The following is a 21,185-nucleotide window of genomic DNA, read 5'->3' on the forward strand; positions in this document are numbered from 1 at the left end:
TCCTATCTCTAATACTACACTATAACTAAAAACCTGAATTCGATCCACAAATTTTCTACTTCATAAATTCATGTATATTAACGTCAGCTCTTGTAAAAATTAATTCTTTGTCATTCTTCACTCTAGTTATTCACATCATCTCCATCTTCTACCCTTAAATATTTTCTAGTTTTTTTCACGTGACAAACCTACGTAATTGATCTCCTCTCACTTCTTAGCATATAAGACTCAAAGACCCATTGCACGTCTTATTTTCAATAGAATCCTTCAAATACAAGCGCATCTATGTACCTCAATTACATACCATGATCTCTTTTCGACGTCTAATATTTTTAACCCATATGGTCACAACTTTCTATTTATTTCATCCATACATACCAAACCTTATGCTTTGCATTTTAATCAATTGATCTCATCAAACTTTAAAGTTGAAACACTCAATTGGAAAGAGCTTTTTGCATCAGACTTGACTGAACTCCAAAAAGATATTCCATATATTGTCTTACTTCGACTTAATTTAAATTGTTTTGTCTTTAACGCACACATCCACATCTCTAGCTTATCATTGATCTCATCTCTAGTTGTGTCCACTAATAAAAAAAAAAAAAAAAAAAGCAAACGCATGCACCATGAAACTCTCCCTAAATAGGTCTAGTTACTTAAATTAGTGTACATGCACCATGTGTCCTTACTCTTTACATTGGTTTGTCCTGACACTGGTTTGTATTTCCCTATACATACCTTCGACTATACTTATATATTATTACATGGCATACCTTTTTTTTCCATAATTAACCAAAGTATATCCTTGATACTTTGTCAATCGTCAAACCTTCTCCAAATCAATAATAATCATGTTTAAATTCTTTACTTCACCAGAGAAGGAAACCATTTGTTGTTGCATATGATGAATAGCTTCGATGTACTATTTTTGTAAAAAAAATTGTAGAATAACGACAAACAAGCAAGAGAAAAGGCCTTTATAAGACAAAAGATCCATAAAAGAATCCTACATTCTTCCGCTCGTACTATTCTAAAGCATTCAAGAACTTATTTGTAATATAACAAAAATGATATCACCTAAACACTGTAGAGTTCATTATGTACTTGTGTCAACATGCAATGTACTGAAATGGATAGAAATGTCTTTTGATATATAATTTAGTTGGGCATGGTAGGAGTAGGAAGGAAGGAAAGGTTCAGAAAGAGGTTCCCAAGAAATTAGACATTTTGAGTGTACGGCTTCTCCGCCAGGATCTGCACTAATGACATTTGAGCAAGATAAACTATCCAAAAAGCACCCTAGTTACATGCATGTGTTTTCTTCCAAAAAAGATAGGTGGCATGGAAAATGGAGGTAGATGCAGATTCTGCCATGGTACTAGCATGGAAAAGGACCCAAAAAAATATATAACATTCATACTAATTCTGAATAACCAAATATATTCACCAGATGATTCAAAATAAATTTAAACGTGTGTTTTTCAAAGAAAACTAAAATTCAGTATATTTATCATCAAATAAATTTCTAATTAGCCAAAAGTAATATTAGAAAAAAGAAACAAAAAAACACTCACAAGACATGTCAAATATGTATACAAGGCATTTGGTACCCAAAACATGCCCATTACTAGATACAACTCTTCCTAGAAGTACCCGCAGCAACATTTATTGGAAAGGATTAGAGATCTTGGTATACAATGGAATTTCATCACATGATGTTGCATGGACCATGAATAAAAAATAAGGTTATTCTGTTACAAAACATCCACTTTATAACGGAATTGGAGCGTACCATTCCACAAAAGTCCATTATGTAAACTATGATTTTAAAAACATGGAGTAGCAGCCATTATAAGTTATTCGAATATTGACCCTTTTTGAATGGTAATACTAAAAAGTCTTCTATAAGATTTATTTTCAATATATGTTCTAGAAACTTGAATTACTATTTAGCATCATTCTTTACAATTGGAGCCCCATCAAATATTCTAGAATATGCACAATTGTGAAAATCCAATTTGAAAGTTATGAAGTGGCTAAAGACAACAAATGACAACAATTGCGTCATACTTAATAAACACACATCTGTTCATGAACATTTGAAAGTTTTGAAGGTGGCGCGTCTATGGACATCAATATGCATCGGTAATCTCTTATTGTGGGGAATGGAACATGTTGAGAGATAATGTATTGTGGCACTATTCTTTAATTGTGGCCAAAAGAGCATATGGAGATGTAATGTGTTGTGGTTGACATTGTCTACCTTGCTTCCTTAATGACAAGTCTACTCGGCCAAAATCATCAAATATTTTTTTCATTGGTACAGAGAGGACTTCAATTCTTTTTTCATATTTGTTTCTTTTTTGAAAAGAATTATTTTGAAAAAAATACAAATATATCAAGTTTAGAAAATGCCACCTGGATTGGCAAAGCTGCTGCAGGAAATATGCTGCTTCCATGCGAACTTCCCGAGAACGATCAGGAACAGCAAAACCCATCACGACAGGGATCTACAATATCAAAAGAAGGTAAACAAAATTGTGCCACAACCAAGCATGGTTTTACAAAAAAAACACAATTTCAAAAACAAAGGAATCCAAGATACGGAAATCAACCCCATAAAGAAACAAATCACTTCAAAACCTCAGCATGATTTCAATCTCATATATTATTAGCTCTGTAGTTTTCTGGGCATTAAGAGTGACAGGTCTTTTAGTTGTTATATAATAAACGTAGCACTTTTGTAGTTGGTCCAAACTCTTAAATTGGTCAAATTTCCAGCCACATAAACCGAACCCGTCCACCCAACTAATAAAAGACAGAAGGTCAGAAGACAGATTGTTCTGCGCACTTGCCCCATCCAGAATCTCTGATAGCACTTAGCAGGTTAAAAACAGAGTCAGTTATGTTCTTCTGAGCTTGAAAATTATCACATGTTTCTGTAATGCCGGGTAATCAACCCAGGGGTACGTTGGTCTATCATAGAAGAGGTAAAAAGGGTGAGGTGGCAATGAATACTAAGGGGGGATGAATGATGTAACAGAATTTACTTGAGGGTATTCTAGAAAAGGAATATTTGTAAACAACTAAGAATGAGCAGCAGGTTGTTATGACTGTTTGTTTAACTTATAAATATCATTATGTAATAATTGGTTAGGAAATCAATGAATATACTCTCAATCATTCCCTCCTCTAAATTCTCTCTGTACTTCTTCTCTGTCCCTACTGTCTAAATTCTTCTTCTTTTCTTCTCTACTCTTCTCTGATTCCTATCTTCAATTTTCTGTTGCCGTGTCTGGTTCACCACAGTTTCAGCATGGCTTTTCATAGGTCTGAAGAAGAAAATCAATTAAAATACTTGCAAAACCAAACCAGAAGCTCATATCATACTCGCTTTTTTTACGAAAAGCACAGGAATGGAAAATATGCCCAAAAAGTGATTTCTTCATTTCATGTCTTCGAAGCATGACGAAACAATAGTAGTAGCAACGTTAGTAGTAGTAATGAGAAAACTCATTAATAAGTATCACATAATTCGCTAATTTCCTCACAAGTTGTGAATTGAAAAAAGCAAACTATGGTCGGTTTTGGTCTATTTTTGAGCCATTTTGATAGAATTACGAATTCAAATGACAATTAGCTAGCGAATTATGTTACACTGATTAACATATAGCAATTCACAATAAAGGGGACAATATCATGAAAACAGAAGTTCAATAATGAAAAATTTCACAAAAGTTGTCACCTCAAACGTTTTATGACCAACCAACCCAAAACAGGCTAAATTGCCATCTCATAACTGAAAGAAATAAAATGTATGCATATAAGATCTGAGGCACAAGCCTTTTAGCTAGAACAATGTACACCTTGCTTGGTCAATGGTCTCCCGTATCAAGTTACAAATGTCTACTGAGGATTGAAGTACCGTGCTCCAACACAAGGAGAAACTCACCAGGCCAACATGACAAGCATTTTCCTGGAAATCGGTGTTATCCTTAATTATCGTATTAATTAATTGGAGGACAGAGCATATAACCTGCAGTCATGCATGAAGTTTATATTAGAAGTTCAATAGATGATATCAACTTGAAAAGTAAACAACTATAAAGATGAGAATAGAAAAGTTGCATACGCGAGGTCTGGGAACTTCAAGCAACTCCATAAGAGGAAGTAGCCCATGCTGCTGGACAAAAACAATTTTCTGCTCACAACGCTGATTAAAGAAGGGAATAAGCTTCTGGCATGCATTAACAATCACATCCTCTGGTTCCTCAGGCCTTAATAATGAAACTAACCTGCTGTACTCAACAGCCTACAAAAACAAGATATTAATAATTGCAAGCACCTAAAAAGACAACAGCAGAACTGAACGAAAACACAAGATAAGACAGACAAAAATGTTCACGGTTGTACAAATAAATTGTTTCACGTTGGAAGAGCCCTTCTGCACATTAGATAGATCATTTATACAGTATATATAATATTGTTTAAACTAATACCATAAAACACCTGACAAATGGGTCTTTCAAATTAACATCATTATTAGAAAAGCATTGTTCAGAAATTCATATACTAAACGAAGTTTTCAGCAAGATCAGACTGTGATCGAAGATGTACTCCACAAAGTAACATGACTAACTCAGTTCCAGAAACACTATAAGATGCTCTCACAAGTATAATATTACACAATTTAGAGTTGTCAGTTCAACTGAGTTAAAAAGGTCAGTATGGGCCATGGGGTAAATTTCAGTCCACGTCAACGTAAAAGACATTGGACAACAATGTGGAATTGCCTAACACAACTCGGAGTAAATTGAACACCAAGTAAAATGAAAGAAAACATTTAAATGAATCACACATATTACATACTTGAAGTGGAAAAAGGTTTTCTCCAGGCATGTTGTCATTGAAAACCTGAAAACCATTATTCAAAGAGTGTCAGATGCAACCTAGCAAATAAAGACAGAAAAAACATATCTTTCAAGCATACCAGACTGCTGTCTATATCAATCACATCTTCCTTCAATGCACGTATCATGATACGGAGTAAGTTACCTCCATTTGTCTGCCCCGCTTCGATCTCCATCTGTTTTTTGGCAATAGCAGCCCTTAACATTGCCGCCAAGCCATTCTCACCAGACATGGGTGCAGCATTCCTTGGGTTAGCACAAGACGCGGAAGTAGAAGCAGAAGTATCAACTGAGCGGTCTTCCGTGTTTTTATTCAGTGGACGAAATAAATCCTCTAAACATGCATCCCCAGGCGAGTCACTGAATTTACTTAGCTCATTTCCCATTTCCTTTTTTGCAACCTTATAAATGGAGCATAATCAACAATTTGTAGATTCTAAATAATACAAATAATGGACCACTCAGCAAGAATGGTAAATGCATCTCCAATGGGTTCCAATTAGAGGTACTTAAGAAAAAAATGCAACTATGGAACCCCACCCTTGCAGTAGTTCTGAATTTTGAGAACATTCTCAATTCGAGAACTTATATGTTGGTTCCACACTATAGTGCAAACAAGGCCGCATCACCATATCACGGCTGTATTGTTAAAGGTTTTTTAGTTTACTGCAACCAAAATATAGGCCGCATTGACTGCAAAATCATACGTATCGGTCGTGAAATCCGTTTCGTGATCGTTACCACGACAGTAACCAAAATCGTATTTTTGCACTACACAGCCTTCATTTAAAAAGAAAATAGTATATGGTTCTTCAAATATAGGCTGATCAACAAAAAAGATTAATGGACCACTGAATATGATGAGTCCACCAACAATAAACAAAATACAATACTCTTATGAAAGTTACATCACAAAAGAATCTCAAAACATGTCTCGCAAAATACAATGAATAAAGGTTCACCAACAGAGTCAAAATAACAATTTCATAGGGTTTTGAAATCTAAATTTAGTCTCCATTGATAATGAGATAAATATAACTTATGCCAAGTTGTTAAGGAACACAGCAATGATGGTATATTGCTAGCACTACAAACTAAAAGAAGTCATTTACTTCTATTTCTGGTTAAAAGTTCAACTGTTGATATATTTTCGATTTATGACCTTATTCTCTGCACCCAGCCACCCACACCAATTACTGATATAGAGAATATTGGAACACAGGGACGGTAAAAGGAAGTACGGAAAGCTACCTACAATTACTTCAGTATGATTGGGTACAGAACTTGTACGACAAGCTACTTACAATGACTCAGGTAAGATTTGGTACACAAGTACAGAACTTGTACACAGGGATAAACGACTATTGAAATAATCTCTGGAGGAAGAACAGGGACTCGCCATCCTATGAAGCCAAATAAGATGGCAGCCTAAAAATATGCAGTCATTCCCAAGGCTCAGACTTCAACAAAATATTAACTGTACATGAATCAACAATTATCGGGGTAAGCAAGCAGGATAGGAATACGAAGAAAAGGCAAACAACCTCACCTTCAGAAGATTCTTGTCTTGATTTCTTGTTCCAAAACTGAATAAATTATTCATTTTATGTACAGCATCCTCTTTTCCATCACCTGTTCCAGATAGAGCATCCTTTCTCTTAGATTTGGGTGATGCCAGGTCGCCATTTGCCAACACTTCTTCATGTTCACTCTTATGCTCTTGCTCACTAAGCTTCCCTGATCTAGAACCTTGCGTCTGAGAAGAAAGCATAAAAAAGGATGATTCAGCAGGAGGTTTCTCGTGAATAGCTAGCGTTGTAGCTTGGTCTGCCAGCAAATCTCCAGAATATCCAGCCCTTTCCTCAGAAAGATTACAATTATGCCCTAAGTCATTGTCAGCCTTACTGGCATCATCATCATTCGGCAGTAATGTCTCTCTTCTGGCTACCTGCCATTCCAGAAAGACCTGCTCAAACAAGAAGAAAAATGGATGCAAAGAGAATGTGTGCTGCTCTGGTGAATATTTAGAGCAGAATGAGTAGAAGCCAAGGAGTGTAACTGCACAACTTTCAGGATTAAACACAGAGAGTTGACCACTGTCAACTAACTCAACCACTTCTCATTTTCAACTAATATCATTTTCCACGACAAAACAAATTAATGATTCAAAGGTAATTTAATATTCCTAAATTTGGCAATAGAAGATGTATAAACTTAAGAAGGCATCCTTCTGGTTTGCAAAAATATGACGGACCTTTTAAAGGTAGACAAGAACAACATGAAGTTGCATAGAAATATAAAAACAAGCAACTCTTTGCTATATACATATTTTCCCTTCTCTAACTTTGACATAGCTTGATTAGAGGCAACAAAACTTACTTCACCTACAGATTGGCTTTCCACTCCACCATTTTCATCTCCAGTAGACAATTCTGCTTCTATCAAAACATCTTCCCCTATGTTCCTGCAAGAATACAGTTATTAATACTGTTGTGCCCAAAAAACCCTAAAACTGAAAGTTTCAATTCCAATCATACGGTGATTGAGCAGCTGAACTTAAACATTTGGGCTTCAGATGTAATCAGGAACTACAAAAACATGGAACATCTAGACTAGTGTACAAAGTCATGAATGCAGCATGCAACCTGATAGCATACTATTTGATAAAGAGCCACCTTAATACTAAGCAACTTCAATTTTATTTGAAAAGTGTACAAAGGTTGTTGAATATTAATAGCTTTTAACTGATTTTTCTAAGCAACTTCAACTTTATTTGAAAAAGTCTATTGCACCAAAAACGAATCTTGAACAAAAACTATCACTTGCCTTCTTCAAAGACAAAAGCAAAAAACCATCCAATGTATATACATGAAGATAAAGAGCTAAATGAAAGACAAGATACAACTTTCCAAACCAAACACAACTTTCCTTTTATATATTTTTTTTAATTGCGATAGTATTCAAAACACAGATGCAAAGCACTTAGCAAGCAGGAAAATACTGGAAGCAGAAGCAGTACCTTATTGCATCACTAGAAGGAAGAGATGGCTGTAAAATACGCCTGTAATTTTGAATCCAGGGATGAGAAAGCAGCATATTGGCATCAGGCCTCTGTCTGGCATCCTAAAATAAACAGCTTCCAGTTAGGCTAGCATTAGTGGGCATTTCTTATTTTATTAATCTCTTTCCACAGCCACGTCATTTCCTCCAATAATAAGAATCTCTCGTCAAATTTTTTAAGAATTATACCAACACTTAAAAAGGTCTCCTATCACATGTTCTCTCTCCAAAAACTGCAAATTAAGTTGTTGGATGGTCATGCTTACGGATGACAAATATGGTAATCATGAAATCTCCCCAAGTACAATCACACATATCATCTCCTTACCCATACTAGATCAGTCATGAATCCTGCAAGTAGCAGCTTTTTGTTTCATTTTTTCTTTCAAAAGTGAAACACAAATCTCAATTTAAAAAAAGGCTAATACCATTATATGCCAAATCACAAGATATGAAATATCTTATTTCAACTTCAGTAATATTCATTTGAAATAAGACCATACAAGTATCTTATTAGAGACTTCCATTTCATTACCAAAAGGTTTTTAACAAATTCTCACCATATAAAACTTTAAGGATATTCTATATAGTAGGCACCAACAATTGAAAAAGGCCAGTGGTCACAATTCTTAAAAAAAAATTCCACAAAATAGCACTCGTACTGTTGAACAATGAGCTACAGTAAAATTATGAAGTAAAAAACGTTTGTTTTTCCGTTATGTTGAGAAATTATTATTTTGGCCTTGTCTTCTTCCTCCTTCATTCTTCTTCTTCCTCTTCATCCTTAACCATGTCTTCAAATAGACCCCAAGCTTTTATTGATGCACTTCCTGTATTTCAATACAAGGAAATTGTGGGTTTAAAAGAACCATTTGATTGTGTTGTTTGTTTATGTGATTTCTTGTTATTGTGCTAAAGAAGTTGGGTTCTTGAAATTTGATCTAGGTTATGTGAAAAATCAGTTTTTAAAAGATGGGTTATCGACAAAACCTCAAATCTAGGAGATTATGGTGTGATTTCACTCAATTAAGGAAAAATCTCATCTTTAGGTGAGCTTAATTTGCTAAATTATGTCATTTATTCAATCATCATCATCATCTTCAATTAACCATGATTTGTTTCAAAGGGACACAACCCCACAAACATCATCATCTTCTTCAAGTGGAAAAATTAGTCCTCCTATTTTGTTTATTATAATTGTATTGGCTGTAATTTTCTTTATTCTGGTCTTCTTCATTTGTTAGTTAGATTCTTCACAAAATAAAGATCTTCCTCATCTTTTTCTCAATCTAATAGATACCCAGATAACATTTCAAATTCTGATGCATTTCAAAGACAATTGCAGCAACTTTTTCCACCTTCATGACTCAGGATTAGACCAAGCTTTTATTGATGCACTTCCTGTATTTCAATGGAGGAGAAATTTGAAGACATGGTTTAAGGATGAAGAGGAAGAAGAAGAAGAAGAATGGAGGAGGAAGAAGACAGGGGTAAAATGATAAGTTCTCAACATAACGGAAAAACAAACATTTTTCCTTCATAATGTTACTGTAGCTCATTGTTCAACAATAGAGTGTTATTTTGTGAAAAGGGGGCATAGTGAGAAAATCCATCAGAGAATGAGCCCAAAGAGAAACATAATGCACCACATTAGAATTTAGAAAATGAGTTTGGGCAACTCAAATAAAGAGGAGAAGAGGTAACCTACGTACAAACATGAAGGAGGTTCACTACCAAAACCAATTGATAGTAAGAGTTACTCCTAAGTTTATAAAGTATCCTATCCTCCTTTTCTGATGTGAGACAACTCACATGTGAGTGATAATGTGCACTTCAACACTCACTCTCACATGTGATTGTCCTTAGAATTTTAGCACACTGGAAAAGTAACAAACCTTATTGGGCAGTTTAAGGCCCCTTAACCAGTGGTAAGATAAGTCATAACGGCCCAACAACAAATAGGGCTCTGATACCATGTTAGAATTTAAAAAATTAGTATGGGCAACCCAAATAAGGTGGTGAAGAGGTAATCCACATACAAACCCAAAGGAGGTTCACTACTAAAACCAATTGGTAGTAGTAAGAGTTACTCCTCAAGTTTATAAAGTGGCAAATCCTTTATTTCTTTCTCCGATGTGGGACAACTCACATGTGGGTAATAGTCGGCACTTTAACACATCACTAGCTTCCACATACCAACCAAGGAAAATTTACCATCATTCTTCTTCAGTGAAAGCACCCACATAGCGGAAATAACTATCCCACACCAAAATTAGTCACATCCTTTTCTGCATTCCAACCTCCATATAATGAGTAAAAAGATGAACACAAATTTAAAAGGGAATAATCCTACAAATCCTAATGCATATGCAAAACTAAATGTTTCAATATATCTGCACTACCAAAACTACAAGACATAAGGTACACAAGGAGTAAATCTTATGTGATCTTCGAGCTTGCAGATTACAAGAAGTATTAAGCTTCCCCAAAGTCGTAACTCAAACAAAAGTTCATCCCAACTTTTGAACCTTAGTTTAACTTTTGAACCTTAGTTTTTAAAATTAAGTAACAACAACATACAACATTCCATCATCCCCAATGTCACCAAAAGGGCTCCCACCGTAGAGGGGTAGGAATATGGGATGTATCGAACATTAACCTTGTATTAACAAAGTGGTTGTTTCAAATTGAACCAGGATAAGAGCGTATCATCAAACGATCCCTCTTACTGCAATAAACAAAAGAAATAAAAGGCAAACTTGGCATCTCTTAAGGTGGTTTTTTTCTAAAACGAAGTGCAATTAGAAAGAAAAAAAAAAGAAGCTTATCACTTGTCAGAATATCCACCAGAAAAAAATATAAAGGATCTCCTTTTGCAAGGCAATATTCTCTTTTAGCATTTTCTTGTGTGAAAACCATGCAATTACACTCATATAATAGCTAAAACAATCCTGTCATTGTAACATATAAGGAAGCATTCAATTAAATTATACTAAGTCAAATGTAACCAATTCTACGGCAAAACAACCATTAGATATAAAAGCTTTCACCTTCTTAAAACATAATCGCAAAAAATCTGTCATATCAGCAGATAAACCATCTGGAATTGGAGGATGTTCATCCTGAAATTAAGATAAAGAACTTTTTAAAGCACCAGAAGGTTAAAAATCTCTTAAAAACTAAAATAATGAGATGCATAGCTGGTTATGTCCAATGGACCAATTAATAGGCTTATCGAAGTGTCCTTTTAGATAATGAAATGTAGAAACTATCAGTGAGCCATTCTGCTTCTGACTTTATGTAGTGAGACGTAACACGTGTTATTTGAATAAACATTATATAAAATTACAGCTATGCAAAGATAAGGAAGGAGGTCAATATGGCATCATCTATCTACTAACATTTGGATAATATTTTACGAGATTCCCTCAATCCCCTAAATAGTTTGACTTGACAATCAAGCCAAACTTTATATTGCTTCCTTAGTCCTTACAATAATATTACCTCTGGACTAAGAAGAGAATAAGTCATACATTTAACAACTAAAAGAGATGAAAAAGGCAAAGAAAATATGTTTTAACAAGTGAACTGGTTTTGATGCACCACCCTCTCAAGTTAAAACAAAAGAGGGGAACAAAAATTTTTGATCAAGTACAACTGTACAACTTAAAAGAATATTTTGACAGTTGATAAGGATTTTAAAAGAAAACTGAGAAAACGAACAACATAAGAGACCACACAAATGTTAATTACTGACAGAAAAGCTTCCTGGATACAACAAAAAAACATGACTGCAATTACAACAGCCGAGTACAGATAACAAGACCTGAACAATACGGAACAGAGCAGTCATAGGCAGCAGGTCGTAATAAGGTGGTACACACGTGAGAAGTTCAATAACTGTACAACCAACACTCCAAATGTCTGATGCAGCACAAACTCCTGACAATTCAATTACCTGAAAAGTAATACAGCCTTAAGATTCATGCAACTCCCAATACATTCACCTCAAAGAATATGCAGCTTAACCACATGATACATATACAGCAAGTAATACAGCAAATAGCAAACATAAAATATACAAATTAAAGAAAAATTGGAATACTGTATAAAGCCAAGTATAAAACTATGCTGCGAATCAAACAAAATTGTAAAGCAGCATAATGCCAAGCATGAAGCTATTCACAGAATAGTCGGAAAACCTAGCATCTGAGTCTCTCACTCTCTCATCATCTCCTTTCCGTCTCCCCCTCTCTCTCTCTCAGCCGCACAACAGAAAAAGCAAGAATATTGAGCAAAAAATATTTACTCTCAGTCACCCTCTCTCTAAAATGTTTACTGTGCAGCATATACCAAAAATACAGCAAAATTCAGAATATTGAACTAAAACAATTTACTCTCCCTCCCTCACTCTTTCTCTCTTTTCACGAGTTTTTACATTACAACAAATTTTTCCGCATTTCAGCAGTACAACACAAGTTCGAATATTGAATAAAGACAATTTACACCCCCTCCCTCGCTATCTCACTCTCTCTCTCTCTCTAAATCTCTCTCTACTAATTTCACTAGCACAAACAGATGTGTTACAGAGACCACAACATCATACTACAAAAATACCTCGGGAGCTATCCAGTATGGCGTTCCTACAACAGATTGAGTATTGACATCTGCCTCGGTTAGCTTAGTGGCCACCCCAAAATCAGCAAGTTTGACCAATCCCTGAAAAAAAAAAAAAAAAAAAAAAAAAAAAAAAAAAAACTGATATTATGGAATGATTATGCTTGTAACATCCCCAAGAAAACAACAAAAACAAAAAAAGGAAAATGCAAAAAAATAAAAAGAAAAGCGCCTATAGTAAATGGATATTACATAAACTTAATCCATATTTGCTAAATTTACTCAAAACCATTAGCTTTTCCTTCCTAGTCGCAGGCATATATTTTTGAGGGATACAGTTTACATTTCAATTGCAATATGGAGATAACTAATTAACTCTTTGAGCAAAATGTGGCAAAACAATGGAAAATCCATCTCAAACCCCATGGATTTTATGTTCATAATCAAAACCAAACAATGTCCCAGAGACCAATCTGGTACATCAAACTGCCAACTACTCTAAAATTAGCCCGATAATCATTAACTTCCGCAATCTAAGAATAAAAAACATAAATTTGAGAACCGAAAATTAATATTATGATTAACTGAACGTTCCAATTCATGGGGCTTTTGCAGGATAACAAGTCTAGCACAGGGTAATGTAATCTGTGATTCAAAATTGTCAATAGCCATGAGGCTTTCCAATCGCTGCTTCTGAAGTACCCCGCTGATTCTATCCAGGAAAGGACTACCCAACCCAACTCCCCCCTCTCCCCTCCCCCCCCCCCCCCCCTTCTCCTAGTCACACACTATGGAAGAAGCCTACGACTTCAAAACATCCTTCCGCCCTTCCCCAAACCTCTGACACCGGTGTAAAAATGCGGTTCCGGTAACAGTAGTGTTCTCGAAAAGACTCTCGCATGCAGTGCGGATAGCTTTTGCAATTGTCGTGGCTTGCATTCCGGTCCAAAGAACCTTTATGACAAGGTTGTGACACCGTCATCTTAATTTTAAAAAACACAAGACCCAAATGCACCTTAGAGCTTAGGCTCAAAGCCCAAGGTGAAAGGGGCGAAGTGCACTTTTTTCACTAAAATGCTTTAAATCCATTTTAAAGCATATATTGTACTTAAAACAACATAGCATTCATATTATAATAGCAACAAGCTTAAAAACATTAATATCATTGTGGACGCTACTCTAGCACATTACTATTATAATGAGAATATAAAGAATACCCAAAGTTATTTGCTACTTCACCTGCTCAGCGTAACATGTTCGTCCACTGGATTTGTGATTTGCTCAACATGACCCTAAAACAGCCTAAAACCAACCATAATTTGCTTTTTCGATTCAAGATCAGCATTAAGATTAGTGAATCATGTGACAATGCACCAGCTTTTCCAGCTCTTTACGCTTTCTCGAACTTCATACTCAAGTGAATTTGAATTAAGTTTTATTTCATACTAAAACAAACAAACCTAAGTTAAACACGCAGCCAAATGAGGAGGCACACTGGGCATACAAAGCGTGAAACGCAACGAGGGGCATCAAGACGCACGCTTCTTGTAGTGGCCTTTGCCTCACCTAGTTAAGGCGTTTAGCTTCAGGTGCATGAGACGCAAAGTGAGGTGCGCATTAAAAAATTAAGATAGTGATATAAACAATAGTTGGACTATGCCTCTAACTTCGATAAGTCTTCACAGTCCCATGTCAATACAGAATATCACATAGTCAAGATTGTTTTGCTTAAACAAAAAATCCTCTCAAGACGCAAATTCACCACATTTACAATCTTGTCTTGATAATCAACAATCACAATCAACAGTAACACCAATCCAGAAGAACAATCGAAAGCATATCACATAACATATGTGATATGAAACAAGCCTAGGAGCCAGAAAGCGCATCAAATAAGTTTCTAAGGCTCAATTGTTATCTTTAACTCCATAGGTAAAAGACAAAGATCATCAGAAAATCAAAGACAACCAGAGTTAAAGCTAAAAGATTAGTATAAGAATCTTAGACATGTATTATGTAGTGATAAATACAGTTCAGAACTCTGCATTATTTTTCTTTACTAATGGCAAAATAGGAGGCTGTTTAAGTCAAGAACTGCATTCCCATAAAACCATATAAATAATAACCAACATGTCATGGACCGAAGATACAACTTTTGCATTCGAGACAACTGCATAACTGCAGCAATTGATTGAAATACAAACAAACGTACCTCTTTAGTTATTAAAATATTGGCACCCTTGATGTCACAATGAATAACTCCTTGTTCATGAAGGTAAACAAGGCCTTGTAAAACCTACCAGAGGTATATGCTACAAGAATCAGCACAAGAAAAATTCAAGAAACCAAATGGCAGAATAAAAGGCAGACCTGAGCAATGTAATGAGCAACTAGTTGTTCGGGAAATGGCCCAAAATTGTTTGGCTTAATAATATTTGCAAGTGATCCATTCTCCACATATCTGTGAAAACAGGATTTGGCAACTAGAAATAAGAGGTTTACATAGATGCACAGATTGTCCGCACTCTGTCAATCAAGGTTGAAAAGCTATCACTTACTCAAGTATGATATGAAGGTGACTCTTTGTCTTGAGGGATCCAAGATATTTTACAATATTTTTGTGATTAAGATTCTGCAAAACAAACAACTTCAGAAAATGCATACATGATCCAGAACACATGGGTGTATCAATTATCAGTTCAGATGAAAGCAGCAGCATTAGTTACAAACCTATAGGAATTTTGATCAAAAGCTAATGTGTCTCTTGGGAAGAGCAGTGATACATTTGTGCATGGTTGCATGCATTAGTGTTAATTCACTCAAACAACACAACTAGTGAGCCATTCATACACTAGGCATATAATAATGTACATCAGCATCAGTCTGCTACAACCTTTACCTGTAAAGTCCATGAAGTATACTGAAAAAGTGACCTTGACTCTTGTGTAAAACCATCAACACTGTTGGTGAAAAAAAAACAGTTCTGGCTAGTTTTATAGCACTAATTTCAAAGTTATGATGATATTTCAGCTTCACTTAACATACAGCACTTGTAAACTAATTATACCCACCAACTCAAACTACACCTTTAAGTAAAGCAGAAGTGATCTCAACAATGATACAAAAGAAATTGTAGTCAACTTATGTTCTATAAAACCTTTTCAAGTATAAGACAGATATAAGGCATGCAGAGTGCAGAAAACTCGAGAATTTTAGAGAGAAAGCAATTACCTTGAGAAGATCGATTTCTTGCTGTCAATTTGCATTCCACATGCCAAGCAAAGCAGAATTCGAAAAAACAAGCCACATGTAAGTATTTCAAAGATAACATGATTTGATGAGTAAAAGTAGAGAAGTGTGTTCTATATTGAAAGTTAAATGGGAATCAAACCACAAACAGAAACTAATATAAAATCAATCTACTCAAAAGGAAACAAGGGAACAACAATTTACACTTGCGAATCAATGCTAAATATTGCACCTCTATTATTTTTCTCTAATGTGCTTGCCCGTGCCATCATGATCAGTGACCGGTTGAATACAACAATTTACCAAAATCCTTTAAAAGTCAAAATACTCATCCATAATCCAGTAGAAAAAATTCTCATAATAGAAGATGATTCATAATGCACCAAATATGGCTCTAAGAGAATAGTGTTAATATCAACACTACATCTCATCATTTTAACTATACTCTTAAAGCAATATTCTGATAACTTCTAATCATTAACTCTTAAACAAGTGAAAAATCACTCTTGCATCACACACTTATGAGTTTATGACGTAACAAGGCATAAACTTCACCATCAAATAATAACAAAATGGTTTTTCACTCCTTGAGGCTTGATGATATCAACTTATACATGGTGATGAGCTAGGATTTTATAGTTAAAAGGGGGATGAAAAGTACATGTATCAACAATAATCCTTGAGTCAGCTCATCCAACATTCTCACAAGTGAATAAAAGTATAATTAATGCCTAAACCTACAACAAACTCTTATCATTCCATCAACATACGTATTGACTAGAATACATCGAGTTGCACTCATTGTCCAAAAAAAGACACTCTTATCCAAGTTGGAGAAACAATCACAAATAACAATGTCACACAAGTCGCGTTGCAGGAGCACAACATCACGCCTTAAGGTGATCATAGCATGTATCGACATATTGAAAGTTTTCCACTACACTAAACATGTAGAGCTTTAAAGCATTCACATTATGGCTCAAAATGTGCTTATCCAAATCATGTATTCTTACTTTTTAAAGATAAGATACTTCAAATTTTACAAAGCAAAATTTATGAATTCAAGGTTCTCTTAGACAACAGCCAACAGTACTACACAACATACCGGCCTTAATTAGTAATGACACATTATAACGGCTAAAGAAGTAATTTATTATAATTGCTATAGCCATAACATAACAATCCAGACCAGATGTCATAGTGAGATCTTAAAAAATGCAATATGAAAAGAAATGTTTAACTCTATGTTAATTGTGATTACTTGCATTCATATATCCCTTTCTAATACTGAAAATATGTTAATTCTATTGAAATGTTCCTGATGCCAATACAAATTTTCTTAGCGTTTTGATAACTAAAACTATATCTAATCTGCAAAACAGGAATGTACACCCAAACAAGTATTAAAAAAGACTGAAAGAAGGAAGTAAGGAACAGAGAGAGGTGCCATAATGTATCATCATATTCACAATAGCAGTTCCATCATATTATGGAACAGGAAAATGCTATGACCGGAAATGTAAAACAGAAAGAAAGTAGAAGAAGAGAGAGAAGTATGTATTAGAAGAAAGAAAAGAAGAACGTATTACAGCTACTGTTTTCGAGCACAGCTGCTCCTACTTCAAGGTATTCTTACAGAATTCTTAGCATACTTAGCTATTGAATATTACCATATATATAGAGTTAGATTGGCTGCTATGCCAGCTCATAGAAGATCTAGAAGATCTAACAAATTCATTTCTCTTATTCTAATATATGCTATAACAGAAATAGAAATGGAATATTTGTTCTTATAACAGATTGTCATAACAGAATGCTATTTTGTTGTTCCAGCACCCTCTATTCTGCCACGTCACCAAATGCTCCTTTGTTAGTTTTAGACCTCCTTTGGTATGTGAGCCACGGTTTTTCTTTAGTGAGAGGCATAGCAATACCCCCGGTATGAAGACACACCTTGTCCACTGAATCAGAACTTCCCGTGTGCCAGCTGCGTTGTAACGAGTATTGAGCACAGTAGCAGGAGTGGCCACCAATTCCAAAGTCTCAGTGATATGATCAGAAAGAGTAGTGGGAGTGTAGGGACCCTTATCTAACTTCAACTGAGATACATGAAAGACGGGATGGAGGCGGCAGGACGCAGGCAGAAGTAATTCATAAGCAGCCTTCCCCAAGAGTCGCTTAATTGGATATGGACCATAGAAACATGGATCAAGTTTTTCATTATACGTACGAGCAAGGGATTTCTGCCTATAGGGCTGCAGCTTCAAGAATACCATATCACCAACAGCAAAAGTCACATTTCGCCTATGCTTATCCTCATTAGCCTTCATAATTTGCTGAGCACGCACCAACAGAAATTTGAGTTCATCCAACTGAGCATCTCTCTCCTGTAAAAGTTCCTCTACACTGCCAACGGTAGTGGAACCATGACTGACACGGCAAAGATGAGGAGGGCTACGCCCATATAAAGCCTGAAAAGGAGATATTTTAGTAGAGGCATGTGGAGAACAGAAGAAGTGTTGTAACTAAACTCAACCAAATGGAGTCAAGAAGGCCATGACTTCGGGTGTCCATTGATGTAGCAGCGCAAATATGTTTCTAAGGTTTTGTTTACCACCTCAGTTTGTCAATCAGTCTGAGGGTGATCGGCGGTGCTCCGGTGAAGATCCGTCATGTGGAGACGAAAGAGTTCGCGCCAAAAATGACTCATGAAGACCTTATCCCTATCGAAGAGGATGGACGAGGGAAATCCGTGAAGTCTAACAACCTCTTTAATAAACTCCTCAGCAACTAATGGGGCAGTGAAAGGATGTTTAAGGGCAATAAAGTGGGCATACTTAGTGAGCCTATCAACAACCACTAATACGGTATCCTTGCCACGGGCTTTGGGTAACCCTTCAACGAAATCCATAGACACATGTTCCTATACTTGGTTAGGGATGAGAAGGGGTTGGAACAAACCTGCGGGTAAGAGGGAGGAGGAGGATTTTTGTCTCTGACATACCTCACAAGACTTGACATACTCCACTACTTGTTTTTTCATACCCTCCCAGAACCAATCCTGTGCAAGGCGGTGATAGGTTTTGTGCTCTCCCGAATAACCCCCGGTGGGTGAATCATGATAGTGTTTTAGTAGGGTATGGGTAAATGGGGCGGATTTAAGCAACACAAATCTCCCTTTGTAAAATAATTTACCACCCTCAACTGAAAAACCTTGAAGTACTATTTCTCCTTGCATAACCCGCTATTTAATGGAACTTAAAAAAGGATCCTGGTCCACCAAGGTATTCACTGTCTCCCGATTCACAACATTGTAACTACATATGGTGCCCAATAAAACAGAGGTAGGTTCCCGCCTGGATAAAGCATCAGCAGCTTTATTGGTGACTCCGGGATTAGAGTATGTCAAAGTCATACCCCATAATTTTAGTCAAACATTTTTGGTACTCCGTTCCCACTTCCCGCTGTTCTAACAAGAACTTGAGGTTGCTCTAGTCAATACGCACCATGAATTTTCGCCCAAGCAAGTAATGGCGCCATTTTAAAATGGCGAAAACAATGGCCATTAGTTCTTTCTCGTAGATCGGTTTCAAACTTGCTCTTTTGCCCAAAGCTTTACAAAAGAAGGCCACTGGATGTTTTCCTGGATTAAAACAGCACCAAGACCACAATTAGAAGCATCAGTCTCAATAAAAAACATTTTAGTGAAATCGGGTAAAGAAAGAACGGGAGCTGCTGTCATAGCCTTTTTGAGGTTATTGAAGGTTGTGAAGGCTGCAGCATTCCACCCGAAAGAGTCTTTCCTGAGTTGATCGGTCAAGGGCTTAGCTATGTTAGCATAATTCCGAATGAACTTACAATAGTAACTCGTGAGGCCCAAAAAGCCCCACAACTCTTATAAACCAGTAGATTCTGGCCAGGATAGCATTGCCTCAACCTTATCCAAGTCCATCTTCACTCCAGTGCCCGTGATGATATGCCCTAAATAAGCAACTTGTGAAACGCCAAACTCACATTTACTCCTATTCACCAACAGTGAAGGAGTTTGAAGAGTTTCTATTACACCCCGGCCCCTCGGACCGCTAGTGACTACTCATGGACACTGTAGACTAGCCCCACAAACCAACACAAGTCTTTCCAGCGCGCTTTGGCCTCACTCGTGCACACCCGGGAAAACTTCTCAGGAGGTCACCCATCCTAAGATTGCTGCCCACCAAGCACGCTTAACTGTGAAATTCTTAGCAAATGGGCTCCCTAGAAAAGAAGATGCACCTTATTGATATGAGTAGTCTATCAATCCTTTTTCAAGCTAAATACGATTACAGTTTCCAATACAGCAGCGAGATGAAATTTATGATCAGTGACCGACTTGCTGTAAACAAGTATGTCGTCAAAGAAAACAAGCACAAACTGACAAAGGTAGGGTCTGAATACATCATTCATGAGAGCTTGAAATGTCGTTGGAGCATTAGTGAAACTGAAGGGCATTACTAAGAATTTGTAGTACCCTTCGTGAGTCCGGAAAGCTGTTTTTGCAACATCCTGCTCTCGTATTCTGATCTGGTGATAACCAAATTTCAGGTCTAGTTTTGAGAAAACCTGTGCTCCATGAAGTTCATCCAGCAGTTCATCAATGTTTGGAATCAGGTATTTGTCCGATACCGTCACCTTGTTCAAGACCCTGTAATCGACACAAAATTCACCACGAGCCGTCTTTCTTTTTGACTAGAATGACCGGGCTCGAGAAAGGGCTTGTTGAGGGTCGTTTTATTTGGGCTTTGAGCATATCCCGTACCATCTTTTCGATCTCATTTTTTTGTGTTTGGGGATACCTAAACGGTCTCACACTCACAGGGTTAACTCCTTTAAGAACTATGGTGTGGTCATGTGTACGGTATGGTGGTAGAGAGGTGGGCTCAGAGAATATGGCTTGGAATTTTTGTAGGATGGGTCGTAGATAGGAGGGGGGGTTCAGTGTGGGTTTCTGTGGGTAGGGTAGTAATTTGGTTCACCTCAATGATCATGCCCTGTTTTTCCTTCCTTGATATTCGCTCCATCGCCATCAGAGATATCTGAGTGACCCCCAATGAAGGGTCTCCCCTTAACTCCACTAACTCCTTATTCCGGTAAAAGCGCATTAGTTGCTCTTTCCAGTTGGTGGTAATTTCTCCTAACCGCTCTAGCCATTGCAAGCCCATAATGACATCAAAATTACCCAATTCCAGAATCAAAAAATCTTCAATGATACTCAAACCTTGTGTTCTGACCTCCAATTGTTTACACTCTCCTTCCCCCTAAATTCTTTCTCCATTCCCCAAAGTGACACCAAACTTAACATGTGAAGAA

The 21,185-nt window shown here is 36.5% G+C and overlaps 1 protein-coding gene across 3 annotated transcripts in view; it reads right to left on the reverse strand.

Annotated features, from left to right (window-relative positions):
* Window positions 1–21,185, reverse strand: part of LOC130806128 (MAP3K epsilon protein kinase 1-like) — a 47,987-nt gene that overhangs the window by 21,629 nt on the left and 5,173 nt on the right. For 2 of the 3 annotated variants that reach the window (XM_057671073.1, XM_057671075.1), the window contains exons 3-17: window positions 15,822–15,842; window positions 15,149–15,222; window positions 14,961–15,051; window positions 14,803–14,886; window positions 12,591–12,692; window positions 11,800–11,931; window positions 11,024–11,095; window positions 7,933–8,036; window positions 7,293–7,377; window positions 6,463–6,861; window positions 4,994–5,314; window positions 4,873–4,917; window positions 4,136–4,315; window positions 3,956–4,039; window positions 2,422–2,513 (exon numbers count right to left, since the gene is read on the reverse strand). In XM_057671073.1, the coding sequence (XP_057527056.1) occupies window positions 2,422–2,513; window positions 3,956–4,039; window positions 4,136–4,315; window positions 4,873–4,917; window positions 4,994–5,314; window positions 6,463–6,861; window positions 7,293–7,377; window positions 7,933–8,036; window positions 11,024–11,095; window positions 11,800–11,931; window positions 12,591–12,692; window positions 14,803–14,886; window positions 14,961–15,051; window positions 15,149–15,222; window positions 15,822–15,842 (1,886 nt within the window). The remainder of the gene's footprint in view (window positions 1–2,421; window positions 2,514–3,955; window positions 4,040–4,135; window positions 4,316–4,872; window positions 4,918–4,993; window positions 5,315–6,462; window positions 6,862–7,292; window positions 7,378–7,932; window positions 8,037–11,023; window positions 11,096–11,799; window positions 11,932–12,590; window positions 12,693–14,802; window positions 14,887–14,960; window positions 15,052–15,148; window positions 15,223–15,821; window positions 15,843–21,185) is intronic. The other variant, XM_057671074.1, reaches the window with a different exon arrangement.

The sequence above is a fragment of the Amaranthus tricolor genome, chromosome 2 (assembly GCF_026212465.1).
Source record: "Amaranthus tricolor cultivar Red isolate AtriRed21 chromosome 2, ASM2621246v1, whole genome shotgun sequence".
In the NCBI taxonomy this organism is placed as follows: Eukaryota; Viridiplantae; Streptophyta; class Magnoliopsida; order Caryophyllales; family Amaranthaceae; genus Amaranthus; species Amaranthus tricolor.